This window comes from Accipiter gentilis, chromosome 14, assembly GCF_929443795.1.
Source record: "Accipiter gentilis chromosome 14, bAccGen1.1, whole genome shotgun sequence".
Lineage (NCBI taxonomy): Eukaryota > Metazoa > Chordata > Aves > Accipitriformes > Accipitridae > Astur > Astur gentilis.
The window spans coordinates 15,053,201-15,066,463 of NC_064893.1; the positions used below are offsets into that span (position 1 = coordinate 15,053,201).

The 13,263-nt window shown below is 39.3% G+C and overlaps 1 protein-coding gene across 2 annotated transcripts in view; it reads right to left on the bottom strand.

Annotated features, from left to right (window-relative positions):
* Positions 1 to 7,822: 7,822 nt before the first annotated feature.
* Positions 7,823 to 13,263, bottom strand: part of BBS9 (Bardet-Biedl syndrome 9) — a 314,570-nt gene continuing 309,129 nt past the window's right edge. For both annotated transcript variants that reach the window (XM_049817185.1, XM_049817186.1), the window contains one exon: positions 7,823 to 10,338. In XM_049817185.1, coding sequence (XP_049673142.1) covers positions 10,298 to 10,338 — 41 coding nt within the window. In that variant the 3' untranslated portion in view covers positions 7,823 to 10,297. The remainder of the gene's footprint in view (positions 10,339 to 13,263) is intronic.

Genomic DNA, 13,263 nt, shown 5'->3' on the forward strand with positions numbered 1-13,263 from the left:
ACAGTGTGGAGCACCTACAGGATAAAAAATAATCCAGGGTGGTATTCTTTAACTTTCACAATTAACTTCTTAGATGGACTTGTTCTGAAGCATGTGTTTACCTTCATAAATGTTCGTATTAAGAAAGAAAAATATCAAATAATAAATCACAGAACTGAGGGTTTTGCCACCCCACAGTGGAGCTGCTTTCAGTTCTGTTGTGCCAGAAGTAACGAAAGCAACTGGACTTCTTAAAATATAATTTCTGTGCATCTTTATCTAAAAATAAAAAATCATCCCCACACTCCAAATGATGATGAATTGACATCTGAGAATTCCACAAAATGACAATACAGGCTATCTATTAGAGAAAGTAACACTGTGAGCACTAGCCAGTGCTCACAACGGTTCCACACTTTGCTTTTGGATCCACTCCAACTGGATGAATAGACAGCACAATTCCCAAAATGCAGGAATTTTGCTGCTATGAAGCACTTGGAGGACAACAATCAAGCCTCAGCTTTGTAATGATAGGATTTCAAAAAATGGCCACTTGTTTTAAAATAGTCTGTGGTTTGTAAAGCTGTTTCTGCAGAGCGCACAGAGGATAAAATGCACATACTTTCGCATGCTTTCCGCTGCTGGCCCAAGTGCAGGAAAGGATTAAGACAAGACAGTTTGAATTTACATGATGCAAACTAGAAGAAAAGAGGAAGAAAAGATGGCTCTGAAAGCTATACTTCGGTTTTTGCCCAGAAGAGGTGTAACGCTAACTATTTTTTCACAGCTAGGAGGATCAAGCTAGATTGCAAAGGTATGAGCAGGGGAGCAGCCAAACAATAGCTCTATTCACCCACAACTCCAGATTCTCACTTTCCAGGTTCCCCAACTGAGCCACAAGCCTCGAATTTAATTGGGGTATCTAAAAAATGAGCACAATCCAAATTATCAGTTAGTTTTGATAATGCAGGCCTTAGCGAGGGAAAGGACAGGGACTGAACCGAGCCTAGCAGAGGCAGTGTGGTACCTTAACCCAAAAATATCCCCATGGGCGCACAGTGAAAACAAAGAGAGATGTGGGAGCCTGTAGGGAGAGGCAAAAAACCTTTATACCGGTTTATGAATATTTTCTAAGCACCACCTGGTGCTATAGTTTACAAAGGGTGGAAAATATATAAAGGGGATCCAGATGACACCCGACGTGAGCCAGGCGGAAGCACAGGGCTGCAGAATCCGTGGCAAGTCCTGATGGCTGCTGTGGCACAGCCTGACTGCCGACGCAGCCTCTGCTGCTATTGTGCGCTGGAGCAGGAGAGTCACCCTTGAGAAGTAAAACTGAGCATTCCCACTTCTGCCCTGTTCAGGAGCACAGAGGAGCCTCTGCACGTGTGGGGAGAGGGGGAGAAGGGGAAAAGGGCTAGAGCACAGCTCTGTCAGAGCCCCGAGAGCCCTGGTTTTCGTTTGTCCTAGCTGGGAGTCAAACCCACAATCTTCTCACCGCAGAAGCCACGTGACGACAGCGTAGCCCCGAGTAACAATGAAGTAGGCCCAAGAAATTAAAAAGAAGGGTGCTCCTTTTGCTTATACCCTCTGGCTGTTCTTCTTCTAAACAAAAATGTCTTCTGGCCATTCTGGTGAGTAAATTTCCCATTTTGGAAACTGCTCTGCCGCACCCGCTGGCTGCTCAGTCAGAGTTATACAACTTTGCTATTGACTGGTGGTTTGATCTGCTTACCTCTGCTGTGCCACTCACTTCACTTGCAGTAGTGCACGCCTGGTTTTGAAGGAGAGGTAGCTATTCAACTGGCGTAAAAGCGATACAGAGAAGGAATAATTTGTCTTTACATTTGGTGGCTGTGGGGGCACCTACAAATTTACAGTAGCAAGGCAATGACCAGAGAGTGCAAAAGAGAGGAACGAGTTTCAATCGGAAGTCAACATGGAAGCAATTTGGTAACAAACCTCTATACACAAAATCACAGTACATGCAGGTTTCTGTAAATGTTATCATAAAGCCTTCTCCAGCTCTACTATAGCAACCCAAATAAACAAAGATACAGATAAATGCCCAAACTCACTTCCTAGCTTAGCCACAGAGGGATGGACATGCCTGCTCGTTTGAGACCTAAGAAGCCTAACTCAGCTAAACACTCAGGATTCAGATTTTCCTACTGGGTATCTCCAAATGACCGAGAGGTGAAAGAGCATTTGTAGAAATTGCTTTTCTGGCCAGTGCAATAATCCTGAACAAGTAGGACCAGACTGTGGATTTTTTGCCTGTTAGTTTTTGTGCGATCAAAATTGTCAAGCTGAAGGTAGGAAGCTCACCCGGCTTAGCAATTAGGTACTCTCTTGGCATGCTGTAATCTGGAAGCCAAAAATCAGTGGCCAGGTTTGAAAAAGTTGATCTTAATGAGAAGCAAGAAAGGTTAAACGTACGAACTCTGTTACTCATTGGGATTTACTTGCTCAGCTCTAACTTTATCTTTGGTTAGCCCAATAAAAGGTATCACTTCGCTGTCTGGTTAGCTGTCATACAAAAAACAATGCAGCTACCAACTTTCCTCTGTTGGATGACATACTTGGGTAGTAGCCCTTTAAAAAAAGCTTCAACTTCTTTAGAGCACATTTGGTTTTCCATTCATTATTTTCCTGATGCTGAAAGCGATGTTATTCATCCCAGAGAAGAATAGCTACATTGTATTTCAAAGGTTTAACCAAAACACTCATTTTGCTGCAATTTTTCCTTCTTTCAGAATTTTAAAACACATCTACAAAGTGGCTGCTGGACAAAATCATCAATTTATCATCAATGGGATCTGGTAGAAAAAAAAAAGCAAAAAGGAAAGGAAATTAATGACATGATTGCAAGAGTGACTGCTATCTACAAAAATGTGGAGGACAAGAAGAAGGACTAAAAGCAAAGGAAGGACTCCTCTCACCATGAGATGAGCTAATGAATACTGAATGTAGAATGACTTTGTTAAAAAAAAAAAAAAAAAAGAGAGACAAAAATAGAATAAAATCAATTCTTAATACACCAAGTATGTACCATCCACAATCTATAACCACCTACACATTCACAACTCTCTTCCACCTTGTTTTTGCCAACCTCACCTGTAGCACTTACACAGAAGACCACCCTTTCTTTACCTTCTCCAGTCCTGCTGGCCTGCAGTAAGAAAGTATCATCCACTTCTGCTTGCACCTTGCTTTCCTGTGACTCTCCATCTCTTCATTCTCAGTGGTGGGGGACTAGATAGGTACAACTGACACAGCAATGACAAAACCATTAGCTATTCTGAAAGACCAGTCATATTGTCCATATTCTTCTTTGATTGTTTGGCCACAGAAACATTCATTTTCAGTCATCCTTTTACTGATGTTGAGCTGGTTGTTATCACTGCATCCAGCCCTGCTGCCTGACCACCAAACACCCGACCGTAGTAATCCCAGGGACACAGCCTTACCCAGACGAGGCAGGATTCCTCTTCTCAGGAAAATATATTTCTCTGTGGCAGCTGGCATGGGAGCTTCAGCACACGATCCAGCCGGGAATCCAGCTCCTTGGGTCTCCTTTTCCTTCTCCCAGGCCTTCTAGTCACTGCCATATGGGGCACATCCTTACAGCTGAAATACTGTTGCCCATAGCAATGGGAAAAGCACTCCCCTCACAAGTCACACACCTCCCGACTGCTTGTGGGACTTGCACCCTGAAGTCCGCAAAGCAGCTGTCTGGTGTCATGATGAAAGCTACAAGTCATACCACCATGAAATATCTAGTTAATGCTGGAACATGGCGCTCAAATATGCTGTCAAGAGAAACTCTCTTCTTTCTACTGGATCAGAAGCAATCACACCATGTTAACCAAGCTGTATTCTCACCAGTTCCTAGTTACAGTCATTGCTCAAGCAGAAGGAAGACACTACACATCCAGGCAGCTGGAAAAGCAGTTCCTGTTATATATGTAGCAACTTGACTGTTCTCCAATATTTATGGATCCCAATTGCCTCCACTTCATTATACCATCAGGGGAAGAAAAAGACAATAATCCCCTTTATGTCTCTTGTAATTGAATCCAACCACGATTATAATATATCGTGGGCACTTGAAGTAACTATTAATTATTGAATGCTTGCTTCATAATGAATTGGAATATCATCTGTTATAGACCAACTTCTTTATAGATTCTCTAACACTTCCAAGATGCTGTGGGACTGGTCTATCCCTTAAAATTAATAAAGTAATAAAATCAATACAATAAAAAATCATTTCTTTCCCAAACACACCATAGACTTTGTGATACGGTCTCATCAGATTTAGCAAAGTAAGAGGACTGGTCCAAGCCATCCTTGGACCAAACCCCTTGTTGTTTCCTAAGGTTCTCTAAGAATAGCACCTATGCTACATTCATTAACAATGATAAAATGTCTCAGTATAATGAGAGGAGACTGGAGGTGCCAATTTTTCAATAGTACATGAAATTCAGGAAATAGTAATAATAACGACAACATCCAATTTAGAGAAACCATGGCAACTTTTTAAAATACAGAGAGCCGAGCTTTCTGTTGATCAAATGTCACATTAAGGAAGTGCATTCTTCTTAATAGAATGTGTCCTGGAAATACTTCTCTCCCATACTCTCTCAGTTGGGGAGCAGAAAGGAAGCATGCTGTTCATTGCTTGATTTCCTAAACTACTTAACAGTGCTGCTTTGGTTGTTGAAAAGCTGCTATACATCACCCTGAGAGTGACTTTATCTCGTAAGTCGCTGAAGTAACATGTATAAAATGCTCTGGGGTTTTATTTTGCAAGGGCCTATTTCACATGCAGCATCACTCTCTACAGAGAAGCAACCACTTCTGGGGTGGAATGTAGCAGCTATTTAATTAATATTGACTAGCTAACCCTCATGCATATTTTATTTTGGGAATAGTACCTTTTGGAGTGACCCTCATAATTTATTACGTCATCTTGCTAGGAGTTAAATGGTGCTTATATGTCATCCTAATATGACATGCAGCCTCCCGCAGAAGGGTATGGATGTTCTCCTGTCAAAATTAATGGCAAAATACTCAAATTCAGTGAAAGTAGATTCGGGCCTCTCACCAGGTTACAGTAATGACTCAGGATAACTGACCTCCCTTCAAGATTTCTCATCAGGCAACAGCTTACATAATTGGAACAGCTTTTATCTTGTCTCTGCAGCTGAATACGCTGCCAGTCTGCACCCAGCTGGAGCTGTGGTGGAGACTGAGCTATGATCTGCAACGATCATTCCCACTTAGGAAGCACTCCAAATCCCTATTCAGCTTATAAAGATGAATCAAAATATCTTATCAAACACTGCTATCATTTTGCTCTGGAGCCTTAACTGGTTTTGCAAAAAATAATTTCCAAAAGACATATTTTTTATGATGACAGTGTAAAGTGGTGCTAGCAAACAAGTGAATAATACAATGTGTTCATGCTATATCAAATAGAAAATACTCCCATTAGAGCTAACATCACTTTACATGCTGTAGCCTAAGGGTGTGGATCTCTTCCAGGGCTCCTGGTTACTTTGAGATTTTTTCCTGCTATAAAAACATGATTTTGCTCAATCCTTTCATTTTAAGAACAAGGACGGATACTGAAATCTTCAATACAGCAAGTTCATCTGCAAGCATGGATGCCTCATACGCACGTAGTAAATCTAAGCACATGACAGTGCATGCAAAAGAAACATCAACCTACAATGACTGCATATGAAAATATAATGGTATTTTACACCCTTTCCTGTTTTTGACAACATGAAACTCTTGGAAAAAAACACAGTATACAACAATTATACTTCTTTAAATGTGCTTGCATGTTGCATTTGTTTGTAGTCCTTTCTATAGCAGATGTAAAGATAAAGCAATCGGGACACGTTGTAAGAGAACACCAGGTCAAATCAATTAACTGGGTTATGCTTCCATCCCATGATTAACCAAATCACTTGCTATACATTTAATGCTAACAAAAAAAGTGCTAGGTGTCTCTGCTGTGATCTGCTGGTCTCCTGAAGAAAGCATATTCCCCCAAATTAGCAGCTTCTATATAGCAACCAGCCAGCTATCTTGCAAAAGAGAAGGACAGAAATAATAATTCCTCATACTATTGACCATTATAAGAATTTACAAGAAGGAGATGGGCAAGTAGAGAGGAATTCCAGGCTCTAAACCAAGCAATATTTTAGAGTCTTTATATAAATATCAAACTTGTGTTAAACTTGGTCTACCAGAATATTAGAATAAATTCTCATAGAAACAATGCATTCAAAACCACTTCTAGCTTGGGTCACTTTTGCTAATTATAAGCCCAGGTCTGCAGACACTGAGTGCCTCAGCCTCCTACTTGTTTCCAGAGGACCTGAGGGCATTCTGTCCCCTCGACAGGATCAAGGCTCATGAACCAGCGGAAAGCTATGCAAACTTTACCTTTGAGCTGCAAAGGAACTAAGTCACCTGCAAACTGCTCATGAAGATACCACATAAATACCAGAGGAACCTTATGCTACAAGGGAGTAAATGAACAAGGCAGCATGATGTCCAGGGGTGACAACAAACAAGGCTATGGGAAACTGAAGGTTAATTTCAAATAAGGCAGCAATAGAGAATCTTGGTTTCAGGAGTACGTCATATTTTACAGCACCTTTGCAGCAGTTTTTTTAACAGATTATTTATAAACAGGATATTCTGATAAGAAGGAAAGATACTTATTCAATATGATGCATACCCTGTTTGGGTTTTTTTTATGCTGAAAGGACTTCACATAGCAGTACAATCTCTGCTCAGGAAATTTCAGTTTATGGCAGTAAATTACTATTTATAAGCAAGACAAGAATATTAAAACTTATACCTAATTCTTGCTGTACAATAAATACTGAAGAAGAGAAAAAGACAAAACATTATAAAGCAAAACCCAGCCTCTTGAAAGTAGAGAAACGTTGTTTTTCTGTGTCATAGTTGAATAATAGTTGGACAGAAGAATCAATCTGAGGCTGAAAACCACAGTCCTAGTTTGAACTCAGCATTGTGTTCAAAGCCCGAAAGATCAGCAAAGCCCAGATCTCCAGATTTTGGTCATCAGACTAGTAATTGTCTTAATCTGTTTTTCTAAATTGCAACAGCACAAAACAAAATGAAAGAAAAGCCCATGGACAATAACATTCAGAAAATAAATTCTACCAAGAAAATAAACTCTTTAAGTATTTACCTGTTTAACAGGAAAAAAAAAGTATATATTTTATGTTAGGACTTATTTTAGAAAATGCATTTCAAAGTGCTCTAGCACAAATATAATAAAGTTGCCATGACTCACAGCGTGGTTTTCAAAATGTCACAAAATTCCTTTTAGATATATGTATATGAAATTAATTTCAATAAAATGGTCATTAAAAAAATCTTTTTTATCTGTGAGCCACCTAAACATATAAAATTCTCCTTGAATAGCTAAACGTGCAGATAGGCTGCATATCTAAGCTGACCAGAACAGCTGACCAGGCATTACTTTAAAATCCTGTTCAGAATAGTTTGATGGCCAGCAATGTCTGTCTGGGCCTCAGAAACATCACTGATGAGAACAAAACATTTGGTCCCCCCTAACTAGCAATGTTTCCTTACATTTTTCTGTTGGACAACTCTCTAACTTCAAAACTTCCTGTAACTGGCCTGATTTCTTTCCAGCCGAAAAGAACTTTCTTAAAAAATCAAACTACATTTGAGAACTGCTAAGAATTACTTTACAATATTTCCTCTTAGCCTGCTGCATAAATGACTACCTTTCAATGACTTCCTTCCTCAGAGTTAGATGGACTATTTCACATTGGGGAAAACTAAGCAATTTTTACTCAATGCAACTTTTAAATCCTGATGATACTATCAAATACCACAATTTCGTGCAATATACAAAGAAGTCATACATTACTACTACAGACAGTTCTGCCTTTTTTTCCCCCTCTTTATTAACAGTATGTTTTTCCCCTTTCTGCAAAACTATTCCCATGAGGCCTCATTTTACAAAGCATAGAACAGAAAAGGTAAATAAGAGTGCTTCTGAGCCTTACATCTTAAAATGACAGAAAATAACTTAAATAAGAGTGAATGACATAATTGACCTCAGTGCCTACTTGTTGTTTACCCTACACTCCCAATGAAGCCAGGCAGCTCTGACCACTGGGATCACATTCAAAATGGTAATTATGATAAAGTAATATATTTTACAGAAGTCTCATTCTACACTGTTATAGTATGGGCTTTCAGTAGTAACTGTGGTTGATTTTTCTAGATTACCTAGTAGCCGCTGACAAGAAGACAAAAGAAGATTTGAGATCCATAGTTAAAGTTTAAGCCTAATAGCTACAGTAATCGATTAGTTCTCCATGGATTTTCTTTGGTCATTGAGGTGCATACAGAGACTACAGGAGATTATTTTATTGCGTAATTTTTGCAGTGCAGCAGGGTACCTTGACAATGGGTTGGATACCACCCTCCTGACAAAAACCATGGGGGAGGGATCAGAGTGAAGAAAACTCAGCCAGCAAAATCACTCCATAACAAGCAGGGGGTAGGATTTCCTTCCTGGGAAAGCAGCAAGATTTCTGGCCCCACAACTCTGAGAACTCAGTAGATATCTGAGGTCTCCTGGGGGACAGAGTCATTTTTACAGGGAGTTGCTGCCCACTTCAGTCCCAGAGGTATCAGAAGCCTTACCCAGTTCCCTGGCCACTTAGTTCTATTTAATAGCTAACATGTTGAAAAAGGCTCCATGAAACATGGTTATATCAGGTTTACTGAACCAGAGTTAGGACAGAGGGTTAAGCAGCAGATGCATAAGTGGTGCAAAGCTGGTTTTGTTTTGGGGGTGGATGCAAAGAGGTTGAAAGTAGATATGGAGATGATGAAGGTTGATGGCTTAAGACATCCTGAAAAATAATGTCTCCTTTTTATCCACAGATCAAGCTAGCACAAACCACAGCAATTGTCACAACCACTGCTGAAGCAGCACAGAAGTGAGTTGGAGGGAACTCTTCTACGGCTAGAACAGGAGTTGGTGAACCCCTGTTGAGGAAACCACCAGGAGCATGGGATGTGGAGATGGCACATGGACTTGCATCCACCAGAAACTAAGCTGAGACTAGCAGTGCTTTTGGTATCTGCCATTCAAAAGACCGCAACTTGTATTTTAGTATGAAGCAGCAACAGCCAGGAAAGGCCTCGTTCAAATGCCTGTTTTTACACTTGGTCCAAGTCTCAGTTATTTTCAGTTCCGAGTACATTTTTATTTTCAGTTCCGAGAATCTTTTATTGACATCTCAACTTACTCTCAGGAATCCAGACATGAGCCTGAATGCTTTCAAACCCTAGGCAAAGGTCTTCTCAAAGGTTACCTCAGTCATTGGGTGTTGCATTTCAGGCACCTTGCATGGACCTGACTTTCAGAAGGTGAATACTCAGCACTTGCCAAAAACTCAACCCTCAAAGCACCCTCCAACTGGATTAATAAAAATTAAGGCACTCAAAAATTGCTAGTTAGTTTTGAAAAATCTTACTCATAACTAGAACAGAGTAATTGACAAGAAAAACAGAAATCACAGGTAACCATAAAAAGATCCATGTGTTGCTATGCTCAAGGTACTTATAATGTAAACTTTATTCACGTTCATAGTGACATAGTTAATGGCAAAAGGGTTTGCCCTTTATGTCCAGTAACCATATTTTACTCTGTATCTCTAGAGAGCAGGAGTCTGTATAAGCAATGGGGGGGGGGGGGGGCGGGGGGAGAAGTTGATGGATTACCAGTTTTTCTTCTGGTGGTGAATTCAGCTGTCTGGAATAATGAATGTTAGTAGAGGAGGAAACGAGATAGTTATTTTTTGTAAAAACTCTGATATAACAAATGTTAATATAATCTCAAAGGGAGGTACAGTTCAGAATATCTTTAAAAAAAAAAAAAAAAAGATAAAACATATCCTGAAACAAAGGTTGCTTTTAACTACGTGTAAACAGTCTTTGATCAATCAACTGAATCCTTAGAAAGGGCTGATATATCGCAAAACGTAACGCAACACTCGTACTGCAGTTAGGAAGTGCTTAAACTTTGCTTATAGAAAGGATGCTAGTAGTTGGCAGGACACCCAACCAAAATTATTAAATGGAACTTTTTTGTATAAATTAGCATAGTCCTCTCCTTCTGGAAGCTGCAATCAGTACAGAGTAAAGTGGATTGGTACTGCTGCATTATAAATGCATTTGACATCAAATAGAAATTCCTCCTGAGGGTCATCTTCAGATTTCATGGCTTTTCTGCTTCCTCTGCTGCATCCTCACTCAAACCTATAAAGCAGAAAAGAAGATGCTTAAAAATTCAGCGTACTTGGCAAGTACATACACTATATTGTTGTAAAAGCCTTAGTTATAGCTGGAGGAAACAATTTATTACATGCAAAACAGGATAAAAATGCATAACTTGCAAATTCAAGCACTCACAAGTTTAGAAAATACAAAAAATTCAGGCAATTTCACATCAGCTGTTTTATGCATATGATGGGTGATACAGTCTAAGGTATAAAATAATAGAATACTTTTACATCAGAAAAAAATGACCGAGAACAACTGGGCATATGATCTGAGACAGTTACTCCATCTACTTGCATTTTGCCTGCCCTTTTTACTAGGTAGAACTGGTAATACAAATTGCAAAACAATAGAAAGTTAGGCTCCATAAACTCATTAACAAGGGGGGTTTTGTTGGTTGGTTTTTTTATATAAGACTAACACCTAACACTTTGGGCAAGGGGAAAATAGCAACACGCCTGTATTGAAGATAACTTCTGCCTTAAACCAAGAGTACAAGTTTCCTATTTTCAAATACCAGTTCAAGAGATGAATCCATCTTGGATTGGATATTAATCTTTGCAAATAAACCTGACAGAATTGGAAAAGTGGGTAGAAACTCATAAGAAGTTGCTTGGAATGTCTAGGGAGGAAAAAGAACAGCGGATAATCACACAGATTTGTATATGCACATACCTGTATGACTTCAAATTAAAGTGATAATTTAACCCAGCAGTTTCTTACATGTCCACTATTAGTTTAGGTTGAAAATTATTTAACTTAAATCCTTTTCTAATAAATTTAAAGCAATCCAAAATAAATTGGCACCATCTCCAAATGATATATGAATAATAATAAAAATAACACACAGCTTTTATGGGTTGTGGGGTTTATTTATTTTTTTCCTTATGAGCCATCTCTGAAGAAGGCTGAATTCCTCGCACACCCTGTGAAGTGAAATGATCCAGCAGGTCAGCAGAATAAAATTTGAGCATCCAGGTCTTCTAAACCCAAGACACCAGTTGCTTGTCAGCCCAACTGCCTTCACAATCACGTTCAAACAGAATTTAGCACCAACAATCTATGTAATATTAAAAGAATATGCTTTCATTTAGGTCCATGCAATTCCACATGAATAAAACATCTAGATTTCTTTTTCAATTTTTATTTTACACTACCAGTGTTTTTTGGTGTTTGGGGATTTCAGTATTTACAACGGTTTTCATAGCTGATGGTGCTAAACTGAACAAATTTTATCTCAAGCCTTGAGACTGAAGGAAAGCATCAGTGAAGCTAACAGAGCAGGAGATCAAGGATAAAATCGCCAAGATAAAAAAAGACTAAAGCAGTAAATTTCAGCAACAGCTGGAAGCCCAAGGGGCTAAGAAGCTCCCCTTACTGAAGCTTCTACTTTTTTTTTTTTAAAGGACAATTAAAAATACCATGTTAAGAGCTGACTTGGGTTTACAAAGGTCAGCCCTCGAATGGTAGTTCTTTTGTTCAAAACTCTTACCAAATAGCACATGCTGGGATGCCAAAGGGACCAGCAGCAGGTCCCATCTTGTTTCGTTAATGATCTCGGGGAAGGAGGTAGGCAGCATGATAATGAAATGTGCAGATTATAAGAAACCAAGATGAGCTACAAATACTGGAGAGGAGAAAAAAATATTGCTCTAGGACTAAGAGATTAACAAGGCTGAGAGAAGATAAAAGGAGATACCGCTTGACATATATTGTGGAAATAATTTTAGACACAGATACTTGCTAAGGAAAGCCCTGCAGAAGTAGCATGGTGGGAAAAGCTGTTAAAGACATGCATTTGCAATGAAATGTCCCATGTAGCTCAATGCAGTGTAGAAGCCACTGCAGAGCTCACAGTTAATACTGTTCTTGTCTATATAGCTTTGTTGAGATCATACCTGGAGCTGTTTACAGCTCTGTACTACATAAAAAGATACTGGAGAATATCTTACTTTCCCACTATAATCAAGGAGAAGAGTTTGCAAGAATTGTGAAACTGGTTTCTGCATGCTCTTACAAAAGCTGGACACACACATGTTTCTCAGATGAGAAGCAGCAAAAAGGTGGTATGATTATGGTCAGCTCTTTGTACTTGAAGAGAATAGCCACAGATTTTCTAGAGACCAGGAGGCACTAATCTGTGCATTAGCATTGCCCACTAAGTTGCATTCTTAAGACATGGTACACTGCCACTGCACAGTGCCCTCAACTTCAATACATTTCAGGACTGGCTAGAGGATATCTAAGAAGCATAACAGTACAGAAATTAAGGAAGGGAGGTTTACAAAACTATCGGGGCGGGGGGGGGAACCTTAATGAAAAGGCTGTAATATCCTAATGCATCTTTTCCTTTATTAGGCTGAAAACATAACATGCTAAAAATTAAAATGTAATTATAAAATTATAACGTAAAAAAAATTGAGCCATAAAATAGTGCCCAAGATACTGCTTTCAAAACCTGTTACATACATGACATTGACTTCTTACAAATAACCCCTGTGTCTACTTCTACACATTGCCACACCAAAATGGACAATGTGAATGGTTACTTTCAAACTCATGAAACACAGTGGATCCACTAAACCTAATGCGTTAACTGTAATTATGGGCTGGCAGAACTGAGGTAATATAGCAGGATTTACCTCAATTTCACACAGCTTTGCCCAACAGCACTATACACAACTATAGGGAACCTGGAATACTTCTGCATGGATCAAAGAACTACCACATGAGTAAACTGTGGGAGAGGTGAGCTGACAGGTGATGTACAGACTGCAGCTATATTTATTGTGTAACTATAAAATGGGAGCCAGTATGAAAACATGGCTTGCAATAATCAGCCTTCCCACCTCTACCCTGTATTTTTTCAGCATGAAGTATTTATTAGTCATCTAGGATAACAAC